A 17,392-nucleotide genomic window follows, 5' to 3' on the forward strand; every position below is an offset into this window, starting at 1 on the left:
CATATGTTTGCTGTATGACCTTGGGCAACTCACAACCTCTCTGGGCCTCAGTTACCTCATCTGTAAATTGGGGATTAAGAGTGTGAGCCCCATGTGGGACAGGGACTGTGTCCAACCTGATTAACTTGTATCTACCCCAGTACTTAGAGCACAGTACTTGAAACATAGTAAGCGCCTAAGATGTCCCGTAATTATTACTATTGCCATTATTACTTCCCCCAGCCTGGCCTCTGTCTCTCCTCTCTCTGCAATGTACTTCGGTATGAGGGATCCACGATAGCAAGTGTCATGGAGTCTAAAGATGATATCCTTTAGGAATTGCATGAGTAGAAACCAGTTCGATTTGGGCACGTACAAATTCTACTTTAGATGCTTTGGCACCTCACTGCCATTCTCACAATCCATAGGTAAGATTGAGCTAGCACCTTTCCTGCCTACTGTCACCCACTGACCCTTATTGAAATGTGCAGTTTGCTTGGATACGGAAAAACTTGGCATTTGATCATCAGTATGTCTTTTGTCAGTAATGATTTGCTCTTCTTGACCTGGGGGAAATGGTCAATCAAATTATGAGAGCCTGTTGTAGTTATGTTGGTATTTGTTAAGTGCTTACTATGCGCAGAGTACTGTTCTAAGCGCTGGGGGTAGATACAGGGTGATCAGGTTGTCCCATGTAAGGCTCACAGTTAATCCCCATTTTACAGATGCGGTAACTGAGGCACAGAGAAGTGAAGTGACTTGCCCACAGTCACACAGCTGCCAAGTGGCAGAGCTGGGATTCGGACCCATGACCTCTGACTCTCAAGCCCGTGCTCTTTCCACTGAGCCACGCTGTGCGGAGCATTGTTCTAAGAACTAGCAGGTGTACAGTAGTGATATGATCTCTGCCCTCAGTCAATCAATGCTATTTTATGAGCATTCCCTGTGGGCAGAGCACTGTACTAAGCATTCAGGAGAGTACAACACAATAGAGTAGGTAGGGACCATCCCTTCCTAAGAGAAGCTTACAGACTAGAAGAAGAGATAGACATGAAAATAAATTACAGATAGATATGTACATAAGTGAGGGACGAGGTGAAAATCAAAATGCTTAAGGGGTACAGACCCAAGTAAGTAGGTGATGCAGAAGGGAGGGTAATTAGGGGAATGAGGACTTAGCGGGAAAGGCCTCTTAGAGCTGTGACTGGAGTAAGACTTTGAAGATAGGGGATTGTGGTGCGGATATGAAGGGGGAGGGAGTTTCAGACCAGAGGGAGGACGCGGGCAAAGGCTCGGCAGCGGGAATGACAAGATGGAGGAACGGTGATTAGGTTGGCACTAGAGGAGGGAAGTGTGCAGGCTGGGTTGTAGTGAGAAGATCAGCAAGATAAGGTAAGAGCTGATTGAGGGTCTTGAAGCCGATAGTAAGGAGGTTACAGTCTAGTGAAGGAGGCGGAGGGTAAATAATAATAATAATAATAATGTTGGTATTTGTTAAGCGCTTACTATGTACCGAGCACTGTTCTAAGCACTAGGGTAGATACAGGGTAATCAGGTCGTCCCATGTGAGGCTCACAGTTAATCCCCATTTTACAGATGAGGCACAGAGAAGTTAAGTGACTTGCCCGCAGTCAGTGGCAGAGCCATGATTCGAACTCATGACCTCTGACTCCCAAGCCCGTGTTCTTTCCACTGAGCCATGCTGCTTCTCTATAATTTATAGAGATTTATATAATCTAAATAATTTAAAGCCAGGAGGAAAAAGAAAAAGAGAGTATGTTCCTTAGTTGTTCCTTAGTTAATAGGGTAGAAAAGATGTGTAAATTACACAAACGGGCTTAGGTGGTTGTGGAGACATAACCTGAGGAGAGAAGAGATGAACTTGGGGGGGTGATTTCAGGTGGATTTAGGAGGTCGGACGATCTAATAATAATAATAATGATGTTGGTATTTGTTAAGCGCTTACTATGTGCCGAGCACTGTTCTAAGCGCTGGGGTAGACACAAGGGAATCAGGTTGTCCCACGTAAAATCCCCATTTTACAGATGAGGGAACTGAGGCACAGAGAAGTTAAGTGACTTGCCCACAGTCACACAGCCGACAAGTGGCAGAGCTGGGATTCGAACTCATGAGCCCTGACTCCAAAGCCCGTGCTCTTTCCACCGAGCCACGCTGCGATCTGTGGTCTGTCTATTTTGAAGGAGGGGGTGGTGGTCCAATCCCGGGGAAAGGTCAGTGGCAAAAGGTCAGAGCCAGGAGAGACGAGACTGAGGCCCGACGAGTAGATCGGTTTGGGAGGGGCAAAGGGTGTGAGCTGGTCTGTAGCTGAACAGAATGGACGAGTAGGAAAGAAAGTTACTAGACTCAGTACAGTGCTCAGACTGATTGATACAGAGTCATTTGTACTTCTGTCCTGGTGACATTCATGATTTCTGTATTATGGCCCTCGCATTCACTGCAGTATAAGTAACAGATGTAACTTAAATTACGGTCTATTATGCGAGGGTGATAGAAAGGCACCCATGAAAGGGTTTTTTTGCCGAAAACCACCCAACCTATATAGTTGCTGTCGGTTAAAAACAAAAATGTTAGCTATAAAGTGTGAAATAGTTTCTTCTGGTATTGTCTGCCCCCAGGCAGGATGGGTTGGGCTGAGGGAGAGGCTGAGTTTGCATCTGTCCTTCCCATTTCTGCAGCAACACTGACACTCACGCTGGCAAGGAAGTTCGGTACCCAGTGCCGCCCAGGGTGTGTGGCTCAGTGGAAAGAGCCTGGGCTTGGGAGTCAGAGGTCATGGGTTCAAATCCTGACCCTGCCACTTGTCAGCTGGGTGACTGTGGGCAAGTCACAACTTCTCTGTGCCCGTTACCTCATCTGTAAAATGGGGATTAACTGTGAGCCTCACGTGGGACAACCTGATTACCCTGTATCTACCCCAGCGCTTAGAACAGTGCTCTGCACACAGTAAGCACTTAAATACCACCATTATGATTATTATTATTATTGCCCGCGGCTTGTGATGGTGAAAGGCGATATTTGCTGTCCACCACCGTCTTCCGTGTGAAAATGTTCCCGATTTTTCCTATGCCTCCAGCACTTACTGCAAAAGGTGTGCAGGGCTCCAATCAATTAAAAACAAGGAACCCGGTGTTAACCCCGGAAGAGTGCGCAAGAGCAATTTTCTACTCATGTCAAATAGTTTCCTCTGGTACTATTGGAATAACCAACAATTCCAAATATTTTAATAGTCTGGTGACATATCTTTTCTAGGCACACATACACAGAGAGGAACTGCTTATCCCAACTTCGTGTTATTTATTTTTCATGTTAAAAGCACCAAAATACGTATGTACAGAATAAATAAGCGATATTCGGAGAATCGTTCTTTTGCAGTATACATAAATAAACAGAACATGTTTTATAGAAAAAAAATCCAATCTCCTGGAAAACAAAGAATAACACTCAACAGAACTAGGGACAAAACACTGGCGGAAAGCGAAACACCGAGGAAGAACAAGGATTAGGGTGATGGTCTTTAAACACGGAGTCTAGACGTCCAGGCGAGATTTCTTCTTGTGCCCCTCCAGCTTGTCGCCTTTTCTCTTCTCGGTGGCTGCAGGCACTGAGGGCTTTCTGGTCTCCACTGGGCTCCCCTCCTCCTCACTCTTGTTGGACTGAGAGAATATGGAAGATTAAATAAAGGCTGGACAAAGAGAAAGGGGGCTTCCTGGGCAATTTACTATTGTGGGATGAGCCCCACTTCTGGCAACAGAAGCAGTTCAGGTACGTCTTTGGCTTCCTCCCCATGTAGACTGCAAGCTCCCTGAAAGCAGGGATCAAACCTACCAATTCTACTGTATTGGATAGGGCTCCGCACAGAGCAAAAACTCAGTCAGCACCATAGATTGATTAATTCTTGCAATATCACTGAGCTGGGATTGGAAGTAGTCATAGGGAATAATAGTAACAATAAAAATGATTTGGGTATTTGTTAAGTCGCGCACTGTACTAAGTGCTGGACAGAAGCAAATCAGGTTGGACACAGTCCCTGTCCCTCATGGGGCTCACGGTCTCAATCCCCACTTTGCAGATGAGGTAACTGAGGCAAGGAGACTTGAAGTGACTTGCCCAAGGTCACACAAAGCAGCGGGGACTAGTGGAAAGAGCATGGACCTGGAATCAGAGGACCTGGATTCTAATTCCAGCTCTGGCACTTGCCTGCTGTGTGACCTCGGACAAGTCACTTAATTCCTGTGCCTCAGTGTCCTCAACTGTAAAATGGGAATGAAATACCTGTTCTCCCTCCTATTTAAATTGTGAGCCCCACGTCCAACCTGATTGACTTTTATCTCCCCCGACGCTTAGCAGAGTGCTTGACACATAGTAAGTGCTTAACAAATACCATAAGAAAACCCAAGAAAAAACCACTAAGTGGCAGTGGAACCGGGGAAAAATTCACCTCCTAGAAAACTGGGGAAACCAAGGAGCACTTCTGAAATGCTGCTGCTGCCCTGGGCCCCTATCCCACCACAAGATAATAATAATAATAATAATGTCGGTATTTGTTAAGCGCTTACTATGTGCACAGCACTGTTCTAAGCGCTGGGGTAGATACAGGGTAATCATGTTGTCCCACGTGAGACTCACAGTTAATCCCCATTTTACAGATGAGGTAACTGAGGCACAGAGAAGTTAAGTGACTTGCCCACAGTCACACAGCTGACAAGTGGCAGAGCCGGCCAGATAGTGGGAAGTCGCTACTCCCCAATCCTCCCTCCGACTTCCAGCCCTGGACCAGCCCTGGTAGAGGCTCTTACTCTTGTCACTAGCTGAAGTCACAGTTTTTACCCTGAAGGACACTAGAGCCCAGAAGAAGTTCAACACAATGCCAAGGGGGAAGACCGTGTTCATTTCCCTCTCCCTCCAGCCTCTCCTAGTACTTTGGTTATTCACTGGGTGAGGAAATCAGGCTGCTGGGAGTGTCCCTCAGGGTTAAGGATCCCACTCTAGTGGAAGTAGCTGTACTTACTGAGTACTCACTGGGTGTAGACCACTGTACTAAGGGCTGGGAAAGAATGCACAGGTAGGAACTAGACACGATCCCTGACCCTCAGGAGGCTCACAATCTAAAAACCAGCGGGAAGAGAGGGCTGGTGACAGACATGCAATGAGAGATGAAAATAGAAAACACTAAGACGCAGAGATCAGTAAGGCACAAAGTGGCAGAAATTCACGGCTCAGAGTCCAAAGTCACGACCGAGGCCACGGTAATAATTATAGTTAAGCGCTTACTATGTGCCGAGGACTGTTCTAAGCACTGGGGTAGATACAAGGTAATCGGGTTGTGGGGCTCACAATCTTAACTCTCATGTGACAGATGAGGTAACTGAGGCACAGAGGAATTAAGTGGCTTGCCCAAGCAGACAAGTGGCAGACTGGGGAATCGAACCCATGTCCTCTGTCTCCCAAGGCCATGCTCCTTCCACTTAGCCCCGCTGCTTCTCTATGACCCCTTCCACACAAAGAGACTAGGATCAAGTTACCAGATAAGCTGCCCACAGGTTGGGTAGGGCGGTCGGTCAGAGCAAGATCAGCTCCCTTCCTGTCTCTGGTGAAATTAAGAAAAAACTGGGAGAAATGATCTTTTTCCCTCCCGCAGCAACAGCACGAGGTGGCTATCCAGTGACTGACTACCCTCTAGTGCCCGACTGGTAAAATAACCACACAAAGCGATCAACGAGCAGAGCAGCGATGATGACGGTGTTCGTTAAGCGCTCACTACGTGTCAAGCAGTGTTCTAAGCGCTGGACAGGGGTGCGCTTTGGTCGGTGCCAGTGCGGTCAGGTCCGGCCATACAAACAATGAAGAACGGTCTGTCGGTCGAGTTGGCAGCGTTGGGAAGCAGCGTGACTCAGTGGAAAGAGCACGGGCTTGGGAGTCAGGGGTCATGGGTTCGAATCCTGGCCCTGCCATTTGTCAGCTGTGTGACTGTGGGCAAGTCGCTTTAACTTCTCGGGGCCTCAGTTACCTCATCTGTAAAATGGGGATGAAGACTGTGAGCCTCACATGGGACCACCTGATGACCCTGCCTCTACCCCGGCACTTAGAGCAGTGCTCTGCACATAGTAAGAGCTTAAATACCAACATTACTATTACTATTATCGATCCTTCCTACTGGACGTAGCCCTGGGAGCTCGCAGCGCGGCTCAGTGGAAAGAGCACGGGCTTTGGAGTCAGAGGTCATGGGTTCGAATCCCGGCTCGGCCACTTGTCAGCTGTGTGACTTTGGGCAAGTCACTTCACTTCTCGGTGCCTCAGTTACCTCATCTGTAAAATGGGGATTAAGACTGTGAGCCCCTCGTGGGACAACCTGATTCCCCTGTGTCTACCCCAACGCTTAGAACAGTGCTCGGCACATAGTAAGCGCTTAACAAATACCGACATTATTATTATTTAAATTGTCTGTGCCTCAGTTTCCTCATCTGTAAAATGGGGATGAAGGCTGGGAGCTCTACGTGGGACAACCCGATTACCTCGTATCTACCTCAGCTCTCAGAACAGTGCTTGGCACACAGTAAGCACTTGACAGAATACCATCATCATTACTATCATTACCCCAGGAACTTGAACGAAGAGCAACGTTAGCACGTAATCACGTCTCACCTTCTGCTTCTGACTCGCGTACTTCTCTGTCCACTGCCTGGCATTCTCAAGGAAAGCTGGCTTATTGTACTTAAACTCCGAGGACTGGAAAGAACACAAAAAGAGAGTGACATAGGGCTGAACTGTGAGGGAGAAGACGGGAGACTTCCCCCACATCCTCCGGGGCTCATAAGTAGTCAGAGCGGCAACGGAAAAGGTGAGGAGAGACACCTACTATATCAGCCATGAGAGGGTCATCGGAGTTAGGCTCTGACATGAGCAGCTGGATGGAGGTCAGCACTGTGGAAATGTTGAGCGATGGCCTCCAGGCTCCCTACAGAGAAAAAAAATGGAGGATTGCTGGATTTCGGCTATGAATCTTGAGTGCCAAATACAAGCTTGGGTCGCAGGGAGGAGGGTGCAGGGCGGCACTTCGCAACAACCACCTCTCTCTCGGGCGCTCTTACCTTTGGGGGAAGTTTGAGGATATCAAGGCAAATCCTTCCAGCGGAGTCAATATTGGGATGATATATGGGAGTCAGAAAGCGGATTTTCGGGGGTTCAAAGGGGTACCTTTCGGAGCAAATGACAAGAGGTCTAGGGTTCAAATACGGTAGTGTCGTTACGTTACGAGCGGCTCTCCCTTTCTCGTAACTATCCCTGGCTCAACCCAGCTTTTCTTCAAGAAAATTTGAGAACACGCAGCCCTCTTTGGGGGAACAGGGTGAAGAGGGATAGTTTTTGATTAAATTCTTGATTAGCCCCTTTTTAGTCTCTGTGAGCGCACGGCTCTGGATTTTCACAGGCCTTCTCTAGCCTGTGAAGGGTAAGTCCTCGGCGGTATAAATCCATATTTGAACACTTCCCTGAAAGTTCAGAAAACGGGATCAGAGTGGGTACTGTGAGTCGGCAGCAAACCTCGGACACCAAAGGCTCTCTACCCTGAGCCTTGAAAATCAAATGTATACTGACCTCTCGGGGATGACCACTTCCAGCTTGAAGATTCCTTTTTCATAGGGTGTGTTGGCCCCACCCAGGATCTCTTAAAGTAAAAAACAAAGAAATGAAACACAGAAGGGTAAGTGTACCAGGTCTAGTACTCGTTGGCTTCACTGACACATCCCCTGGAAAGCTTTTCCGGGTAGTACCGTGTTAAAGACCTGTGGATTCGGGCTGCTTATTGAGGGTGGCCAAGAAGGAGACTGGATATTGCTTTGCTTCTCTCCCCCCCACGAGGAAAAACCACAGAAAGAAGAGGGAACGAGGCAAATGCTCTGGGAAAGGAAACTCCAATTGGGAATGGTGACTGGAATTCTTCGGTCAAGGAACTGTTCAGAGTGGTTCGCGGGGACTGAACGATAAAATGCAGGTTTTTGGAACCCAACTCTCGCTGAGTGAAGACTCTCTGGAAAAACACAATACGCACGGGCTCGGAGTTCATCCATTTGGCTTGTTTCTTGCCAGCACATAATGCCTGGGGGAGGCTCTGTGGCTAGCAGTTTCAGCTCTTTGTTCAGGCGTGAAGCTCTCTGCATGATCCTCGGTCCAAAGGTGCCACAGTTTACTATTCCAGGGTGAATGCTGATTGAGAGAGACGAAGAGAAAGAGACGTAGTGCAGCCGTGAGGAGGTGCCCATGCTATGGGGAGAGGTGATCTGGCAGCCTACGGGAGGTGATCCCAGCAACCTACTTGGCCGCTGCCAGGTTTATTGGCCTCATGGAAATAACATGGCCCTGGGAGTCTGGAGCCCCGATTTCTACATCTGGCTCTGCCATTTGCTGGCTGTGTGACCCTGGGCAAGTCACTTAACTTCTCTGTGCCTCAGTTTCCTCAGCTGTAAAAGGAGGATTCAAAACTGTTCTCCCTCCTCCCTTACACTGTAAGCCTGATTGGTACAAGGTCTGTGTCAGATCAGATTATCTTACTGCATTTGGTACTTTGCTTTGGCACATAGGCACTTAACAAATACTCTTATTGATAATAATAAAATAATAATATTAACGATGGGCACTACACACTGCCAGGTCACAGGTTTTTATGCTATTTGTTAACTGCTTACTATATGCCAGGCATTGTTCTAAATGCAGGGGTAGATACAAGATACAATCCATGTCCCACATGGAGCTCAGTCTTAATCCCCATTTTCAGAATGAGGTAACTGAGGCACAGAGAAGCTAAGTAACTTACTCAAGGCCACACAGCAGACAAGTGCTGGACCGGGCAAGTCATTTCTCGGTGCCTCAGTTCCCTCAGCTGTAAAATGGGGATAAAGACTGTGAGCCTCACGTGGGACAACCACATGACCCTGGATCTACCCCAGCGTTTAGAACAGTGCTCGGCACATAGTAAGCGCTTAACAAATACCAACATTATTATTCATTCATTCAATAGTATTTATTGAGCGCTTACTATGTGCAGAGCACTGTACTAAGGGCTTGGAATGTACAAATTGGCAACAGATAGAAACAGTCCCTGCCCATTGACGGGCTCAGAGAAGCCTCTAATAATAATTAGGCTGTGGAAAGAGCCTGGGCTTGGGAGTCAAAGGTCATGGGTTCTAATCCCAGCTCCGACGCTTGCCAGTTGTGTGACTTTGGGCAAGTCACTTAACTTCCCTGTGCCTCAGTTACCTCATCTGTAAAATGGGAAGCAGCGTGGTTCAGTGGAAAGAGCCCGAGCTTGGGAGTCAGAGGTCATGGGTTCGAATCCCAGCTCCACCACTTGTCAGCTGTGTGACTGTGGGCAAGTCACTTCACTTCTCTGGGCCTAAATTCCCTCATCTGTAAAATGGGGATTAACTGTGAGCCTCACGTGGGACAACTTGATTACCCTGGATCTACCTCAGCGCTTAGAACAGTGCTCTGCACATAGTAGGCGCTTAACAAATACCAACATTATTATTATTCAAATGGGGATTAAAAAAAACTGTGAGCCCCACGTGGGGCAACCTGATCACCTTGTATCCCCCCAGCTCTTAGAACAGTGCTTTGCACATAGTAAGCGCTCAACAAATACCACCAGTATTATTATAGCAAGGATTAGAACCCGGGTCCTTCTCCCAGACCTGAGCTCTAACCACTGGACCACACTGCTAACTTCCAAGCTCCTTTTGAGGAAGATAATTAGAACCTGAAACTAGAGTTTAGGCTCTCTGGCTACGTCCCACTGCCCTTGGGCAGACCCCCAGACCTTGAGGAGCACCTCCACTCTTCCTCCTCCTCATTCATTCATTCATTCAACCATTCATTCAATCCTATTTATAGATTGCTCCTCCAGGAAGCCCCGCCCCACCTCTCCTGATTGGCGGAGGAGATTGAGCGGCTTGTTCGTGGGCAAATAGGCAGCGATCCTTCAGGGACGACATAAAAACTTGTCAACTCCCCTCCCCGAAGCCACCCATGAAGAGGAGAGCCAAATGGACGGGTCCCGGGCTGCCCTAAAAGGGTCGAGAAAAAAGGCCGGCCCCCCCTATTTCCCTATTGGTCTCTTCCGCGTCCCATCGCTCGCCCGAGGGAGGAGGGACGAACCATTCCGGGAGGGAGGGGAGGTAGTTCTAGGGTCCTCACCTGCGAGCTTCAGAGTGTCGTGGCGGGAAGGGGGATTGCGGACGGGCGATCGGGGGTGGGCGGAGCTTCAGGGAGAGCGGAGCGGCGATTGGCTGGCAGCTGGGCCAACGCGGCCGGCGATTGGTCGAACGCAGAGCCCGCCCATTCTGGATTCAAACCTGAGCGCTGTGGCAGCGCCTCAGCCTCGAGCCTTCAGCTTCCGGTCTCAGCTCCCGCCCTTGTCCATACCTCGGCCTGTCCATTCCTATATTTAATTGAGCAATTAAATATATTTAATGGAGGAACTAAATATATTTATTTGAGCCTCTAAATTAAATATATTTAATTGAGCCTCTATATTAAATATATTTATAATTTCGATTTACTTTGGGATTTAATCATTTATGTATTTATAATATATATATTTATAATTTATATTGAGAAGCGGCGTGGCTCCGTGGAAAGAGCCCGGGCTTGGGAATCAGAGGCCATGGGTTCTAATCCCTGTTCTGCCACTTGTCAGCTGTGGGACTGTGGGCAAGTCACTTCACTTCTCTGTGCCTCAGTGACCTCATCTGTAAAATGGGGATTAACGGTGAGCCTCACATGGGACAACCTGATGACCCTGTATCTACCCCAGCGCTTAGAACAGTGCTCTGCACATAGCGCTGAACAAATACCAACATTAACATTAATTCTAACTCCACTGCATGTCAGCTGTGTGACTTTGGGCAAGTCACTTCACTTCTCTGGGCCTCAGTTGCCTCATCTGGAAAATGGAGATGAAGACTGTGAGCCTCATGTGGGACAACCTAATTACCTTGTATATTCCCCAGCGCTTAGAACAGTGCTTTGCACCTAGTAAGCGCTTAACAAATACCATCATTATTATATTTCATTTGGGATTAAACAGCAGAAGGACAGTAACTTGCCCTACTTAAAACTCACCTCCTCCAAGAGGCCTTCCCAGACTGAGCTCCTCTTCTCCCTCTACTCCCTCTGCCACCCCCCCTTTACCTCTCCGCAGCTAAACCCCCTTTTTCCCCTTTTCCCTCTGCTCCTCCACCTCTCCCTTCCCATCCCCACAGCACTGTACTCGTCCGCTCAGCTGTATATATTTCCGTTACCCTATTTATTTTGTTAATGAATTGTACATCGCCTCGATTCTATTTAGTTGCCATCGGTTTTTACGAGATGTTCTTCCCCTTGACTCTGTTTATTGCCATCGTTCTTGTCTGTCCGTCTCCCCCGATTAGACCGTAAACCCGTCAAACGGCAGGGACTGTCTCTATCTGTTGCCGACTTGTTCATCCCAAGCGCTTAGTACAGTGCTCTGCACATAGTAAGCGCTCAATAAATACTATTGAATGAATGAATGAATGAATGAATGAATGAACAGCAAGAAGGCGAAGGCTCTTCTCTGTCTTTTCTTTTGACTTCCATGTCTCTTACCCTGGCTTTGCCCAGGAATAATAATAATAATAATAGTGTTGGTATTTGTTAAGCGCTTACTATGTGCAGAGCACTGTTCTAAACACTGGGGTAGATACAGGGCAATCAGGTTATCCCACATGAGGCTCGCAGTCTCCAAATCCGTTTTACAGATGAGGGAACTGAGGAAAGAGAGGTGGGGGGTGTTTATGGAGCAATATGGTGCCCTTGCCCTAGGCTTCCTGGCTAACAGAGAGGCAAGATAATAATGATAAGTGTGGTATTTGATGAGCCCTTACTGTGTGCCAGACACTGAACTGAGGTATCCCAGCTCGGCCACTTGTCAGCTGTGTGACTTTGGGCAAGTCACTTAACTTCTCGGTGCCTCAGTTCCCTCATCTGTAAAATGGGGATTAAGACTGTGAGCCCCACGTGGGACATCCTGATTCCCCTGTGTCTACCCCAGCGCTTAGAACAGTGCTCGGCACATAGTAAGCGCTTAACAAATACCAACATTATTATTATTATTAGTTACAAGGTAATCTAATAATAATAATAATGTTGGTATTTGTTAAGCGCTTACTATGTGCCGAGCACTGTTCTAAGCACTGGGGGAGATGCAAGGTAATTAGGTTGTCCCACACGAGACTCCCAATCTTAATCCCCATTTTCCAGATGAGGTAATTGAGGCACCGAGATGTGAAGTGACTGGCCCAAAGTCACACAGCTGACGAGTGGCGGAGCTGGGATTAGAACCCACGACCTCTGACTCTGTCTAGTGGGACACAGTCCCTGTCTCATTCATTCAATAGTATTTATTGAGCGCTTACTATGTGCAGAGCACTGTACTAAGTGCTTGGAATGGACAACATATAGAGACAATCCCTGCCCAGTGATGGGCTCACAGTCTATTTGTCTTAAATACAGTGCATAGTCTTAATCCCCATTTTACAGATGAGGGAAGTGAGGCACAGAGAGGTTAAGTGACGTCCAAAGACACACAGCAGGCAAGTCACGGAACCGCAATTAGCCCCCAGGTCCTTCTGACTCACAGGCCCGTGTTCTATCCACTAGACCAAGCTGCTCTCATGCACCAGCGTGTGTGGACTCCACAGAGCAAATCATTTTTTCCCCTATTTTTTCACTGTCTACAACTGTTACTTCCATTACCAAATCCTTTGTGGTTGCCAATATTTGTATATTTGGAAGGGAGAGTCTCCATCAGTGGTGTACAAACTGGATCCGAGCAACAGGAAGGTACTAAACCACCTTTCTTTATGTCTTTCCATTGGCCCGGCCCCCAGAATGATTCTTCTGGAGCACCTTCACCCACCACCCTCGCTCCTGGATTCTGGCTAGGGTGTGTATGTGTGTTGTTAACTCTTCCCTCGGTGTTCCCTCCCCAGGTTGCGAGCTCATTATGGGCAGGGAACATATCTCCGAGAAGCTACGAGAAGCAGCGTGGCTCAGTGGAAAGAGGACGGGCTTAGAAGTCAGAGGTTATGGGTTCTAATCCCACCTCTGCCACTTGTCATCTGTGTGACTTTGAACGAGTCACTTAACTTCTCGGTGCCTCAGTTCCCTCATCTGTAAAATGGGGATTAAGTCTGTGAGCCTCATGTGGGACGACCTAATTACCTTGTATCTACCCCAGCGCTTAGAACAGTACTCGGCACATAGTAAGCACTTAACAAATACCAACATTATTATTTTGTCTGCTAATTCTGTTGTATTCTCCCAAGCGCAAATACAGTGCTCTGCACAGAGTAAGTGCCCCCCAAATACCACCGATTGATTGAATAAAATACCATTAATTAAGCACTTCCATATCGTATCCACTCTGCCCAGGGCGCTGTACGAGGATGAGGAGTCATTGTCCAGAAAATATCGTGTCCCTTTTAGTCTGTAGACTGGCCAGATGTGGAGTCGCTGTCACAGCCTTGAGTGAGGCTCTGCGGCCTGATGAAGGATGCCCCAAAGATGGGGTCTGGACACACCTTGTTTTGGAGAGGTCTTCCCTCATCTATGTGGTAGTTCACTGGGTGGATGATTTTACAGTTTGTTGGGTTTTGCTTTTTTTTTTTAGTAATTATAATAATAATAATGTTGGTATTTGTTAAGTACTTACTATGTGCAGAGCACTGTTCTAAGCGCTGGGGTAGATACAGGATCATCAGGTTGTCCCATGTGAGGCTCACAGTCTTCATCCCCATTTTACAGATGAGGTAACTGAGGCAGTTAAGTGACTGGCCCACAGTCACACAGCTTAAGTGGCAGAGCAGGGATTCAAACCCATGATCTCTGACTCCCATGCCCGTGCTCTTTCCACTGAGCCATGCTGCTTCTAGCATTTGTTGAGCTCTGGTTATGCCGGGCACAATAGGGATAATAGTAATGATGGTATATGTTAAGCGCTTACTATGTGCCAAGCACTGTTCTAAATGCTGGGGTAGATACAAGGCAATCAGGGTGTCCCATGTGGGGCTCACAGTCATAATCCCCATTTTACAGATGAGGTAACTGAGGCTCCGAGAAGTTAAGAGACTTGCCCACAGTCACACAGCCGATCAGTGGCAGAAGCGGGATTAGAACTCACCACCTCCGACTCCCAAGCCCGGCTCTTTCCACTAAGCCATCTGCTTCTCTTCTTCACTATACTAAGTTATGAGGTAGATATAAACCAGTCATGGGGCTCACAGTCTTAATCCTCATTTTACAGACGAAGAAAGTGAGGCCCAGAGAAGTTAAGTACCTTGCCCAAGATCACACAGCAGACAAGTGGCGGAACCAGAATTAGAACCCAGCTTCTTCTGATTCCCGGGCCTGTGCCCTTTCCACTATGCACATAGATTCTCTGTGCAGCTGGGATCAGGCCATCAACTTTGCTCAGAGGTGACCCTACACTGGCCCCTGAAACAAACCCCCTCCCTGCTGTGATGCTCTTGCTATTTCCTGGATCTGGTCCGTGTAGTTGTGCAGAGAATCGCTGTATCTTTTGTTGCTGTTCCTGGCCTCTGTGGTTTGTGGTTTGATTTTTTACAAGAGAAGGGAAAAGTCACTCCCTTCTACCCCACTCAATCCTTCCTGAGCCAACCTGAGCCCGTTCCTCATCAATCAGTCAGCGGTATTTATTGAGTTCTTAATACGTGCTGAGCACCGTACTCATCGAAAGCTTAGCAGTGGACAGGGTGGAGTCTGCGGCAGTGGAAATTTCAGAGATGTTCTGTTCTGTGGCCACAGACTGCACCTGCTCTCCCTCCCAGTCGTCCCTTAATGTTTGCCGCTGGGCACGGGGCTGAGGTGAGGGAGTGGGAATGGCTCAGCACAAACCGTCACCACGGCTGCAAAAATCATTTAAGTGCCTGTACTGCTGGCGATAAGGAATATCTCTTTCTTCTTAGCCATTAGGGTTTGAGGAATGCTCATCCTGAACATCAAGGACCTGGAAAAGTCGCACTACTAAATTTTATGGACATGGTATACTAAAGAGCCACCCTTTTGGATGCAGTTTCATCCCCGGCAGCATCCTCTTTGGACAGAGGATGGTCCTTCTACTAAGCTCCTAGGAGAGTAGAATTGAAGCAGTAGAATTTGGAAAGAGCCCGGGTTTGGGAGTCAGAGGTCATGGGTTCGAATCAGCTACTTGTCAGCTGTGTGACTGTAGGCAAGTCACTTCACTTCTCTGTGCCTCAGTGACCTCCTCTGTAAAATGAGGATTAACTGTGAGCCTCACGTGGGACAACCTGATTACCCTGTATCTCCCCCAGCACTTAAATCAGTGCTCTGCACACAGTAAGCGCTTAACAAATACCAACATTATTGTTATTATTCCTGTCCTAAAAGCTTACAATCCAGTAGTGGAGATGGACAAGAATGATTTTAAAATCGTGGGATCAGGAGAAAGAACAAGGAGAAAGCTGGAAGTAATATAACTGTATCAGGACGAGACAGCTGAATAAATAATTGAGCATACAAACAGATGAATAATTTTTTAAAAAATGTATGTTTAAAAGGGCTGAGTGTAGGGGCCTACTATACCATCTCCCATCCACCATCCTAGGAGCACTTTTTTAGACTCTCCCCACCTTCCAGCTAGTGCTTTTTCTATGTTCACAACCTCTGGGTTTAGGCCACTTTAAAATATTTTCATCTGAGTAATCGAAAGCCTAGGAGATAACCTTTCCTGCTACAGCCCGTTTTCCCCCCGCCCCACCCCCCCACAAAATCCCTCCATCCAACTACACCCCACTCCGGCCCCAAACGCGGCCTGGTTCTGGACGAGGGGGTGGAAAAATGGAGCTGTGCCCAGGCACTTTGCTCTTTCTTGCCAGGAACAAGGTTCTTTGGGACACTCTGTTAGATATCTGTCCTAGCACCAGTTGGGGTAATTTCCTTTTGATCTCCCGAGCGCAGTGGAAAGTGACAGTATTATTCCCAGCTTCTTTTCCTCCTGGAGCCTCATGTTCCTGGGCCCAAGCTCCACTTTGGGGGCTTTCTTACTCGTCGATGGTGGGAGGAGACTGGTTCAAATCATCCCTCGTGAGTTGGAGAGGGAATCTCAGCCAGGGTTAGTGGGGTATTTTAATTGAATGTTCATTCCACCCCAGCTGCTAGGGTTTAATGCTTTTCTTAGTGTTTCCCCATTTGAAGCGGTGTGTCCAGTTGTAATAATAATAATAATAATGGTATTTGTTAAGCACTTATTACGTGCAAAGCACTGTTCTAAGCGCTGGGGAGATACAAGGTGATATAGAGAGAGAAGCAGCATAGCTCAGTGGAAAGAGCCTGGGCTTAGGAGTCAGAGGTCATGGGTTCGAATCCCAGCTCTGCCACTTGTCAGCTGTGTGACTGTGGGCAAGTCACTTCACTTCTCTGTGCCTCAGTTACCTCATCTGTAAAATGGGAATTAAGACTGTGAGCCTCACGTGGGGCAACCTGATGACCCTGTATCTACCCCAGCGCCTAGAACAGTGCTCTGTACATAGTAGCACTTAACAAATACCAACATGATTATTATTATTATATCGAAACATGCCCTTAGGTAACTATTGAGATGTTTTGCTGCTGTTGCCTCTTATCTCCAACCTTATCCTCCCTCTTCTCTCATCCCCTTGTACTCGAGCCTATTTTAGAGGAAGAAATTTCTTCCTGGGCCGGGCCACTGAATATCAGGGAATCCAACAGAAACAGCAGCTGCTGGATTTAGTTGAGAATGGAGACCAAGGACCTAGCAGATTCTGACAGCCAGAGTGATCAGATGGGATAAAAAAATCCAATTCCAAGACCTTGACAAGCGTGGCACAGTGGATAAGCAAACAGAACTAAAGCTGCAGACCCTACTTATTTCAATCGACAGATCAGAAGGACCGGCTGAGCTAGTTGGAGGCATAGCCACCTGCTCAGGTTAAGCAGCAACAAAAAAAATGAACTTGCTATTTAACCACCAGAGGGAGGAGGGAAGGTGCTGTATGGATCAAACAGACTCAAACCGAATGGTTACTCCTCGTTCTATGTTTCTGGGATGAATCCTGGATAAAATGAATTCCTTTTTCCCAGAGCAGCATCTCTGATGGGGGAGCAGCGGGGGGATTTTAGGTATTCTTCTTGCTAGAAATGCTGCATGGTTAAAGTACTACTCCGTGACCCCGAGAAGTGGGTATCCAAAAGTAACCACCTCCCAAACTTTAAAATTGGATTTTTCTTTCTGAGTGCTGAATAAGAATCAAAGTAACTAAAAATGGAAATTATTTTAGGCTCAAATTTCAGTTCTTCCCTTAGTGTTGTAACATTACTG

General features: G+C 47.4%; 1 protein-coding gene across 3 annotated transcripts; it reads right to left on the reverse strand.

The window, feature by feature from the left end:
- Nucleotides 1-3,271: 3,271 nt before the first annotated feature.
- On the reverse strand, nt 3,272-10,256 carry UBE2T (ubiquitin conjugating enzyme E2 T). Of its 3 annotated transcripts, none has more exons than XM_029068371.1 (7): nt 10,189-10,256; nt 8,048-8,202; nt 7,594-7,663; nt 7,089-7,194; nt 6,857-6,955; nt 6,643-6,726; nt 3,272-3,653 (listed from the first exon to the last, which is right to left on the reverse strand). In XM_029068371.1, exons 2-7 carry the CDS (start codon nt 8,154-8,156, stop codon nt 3,528-3,530), a joined length of 594 nt encoding a protein of 197 aa, XP_028924204.1. In that variant the 5' UTR covers nt 8,157-8,202; nt 10,189-10,256; the 3' UTR covers nt 3,272-3,527. The 3 variants fall into 3 exon arrangements, with proteins under 3 accessions (XP_028924204.1, XP_028924207.1, XP_028924206.1); XM_029068374.2 differs by lacking the exon at nt 10,189-10,256 and adding an exon at nt 9,914-9,974; XM_029068373.2 differs by lacking the exon at nt 10,189-10,256 and adding an exon at nt 9,812-9,837.
- Nucleotides 10,257-17,392: the final 7,136 nt, after the last annotated feature.

Source organism: Ornithorhynchus anatinus, chromosome 7, assembly GCF_004115215.2.
Source record: "Ornithorhynchus anatinus isolate Pmale09 chromosome 7, mOrnAna1.pri.v4, whole genome shotgun sequence".
Taxonomy (NCBI): domain Eukaryota; kingdom Metazoa; phylum Chordata; class Mammalia; order Monotremata; family Ornithorhynchidae; genus Ornithorhynchus; species Ornithorhynchus anatinus.

What these genes read in the sequence shown, in the direction of transcription:
- UBE2T (XM_029068371.1), bottom strand. Translation starts at nt 8,156, where the DNA reads ATGCAGAGAGCTTCACGCCTGAACAAAGAGCTGAAACTGCTAGCCACA. An exon ending in TCCTCAAACTTCCCCCAAAG is followed by an intron (nt 6,956 to 7,088) that starts GTAAGAGCGCCC and finishes TTTTCTCTGTAG; the next exon opens with GGAGCCTGGAGGCCATCGCT. An exon ending in ACGCGAGTCAGAAGCAGAAG is followed by an intron (nt 3,654 to 6,642) that starts GTGAGACGTGAT and finishes ATATTCTCTCAG; the next exon opens with TCCAACAAGAGTGAGGAGGA.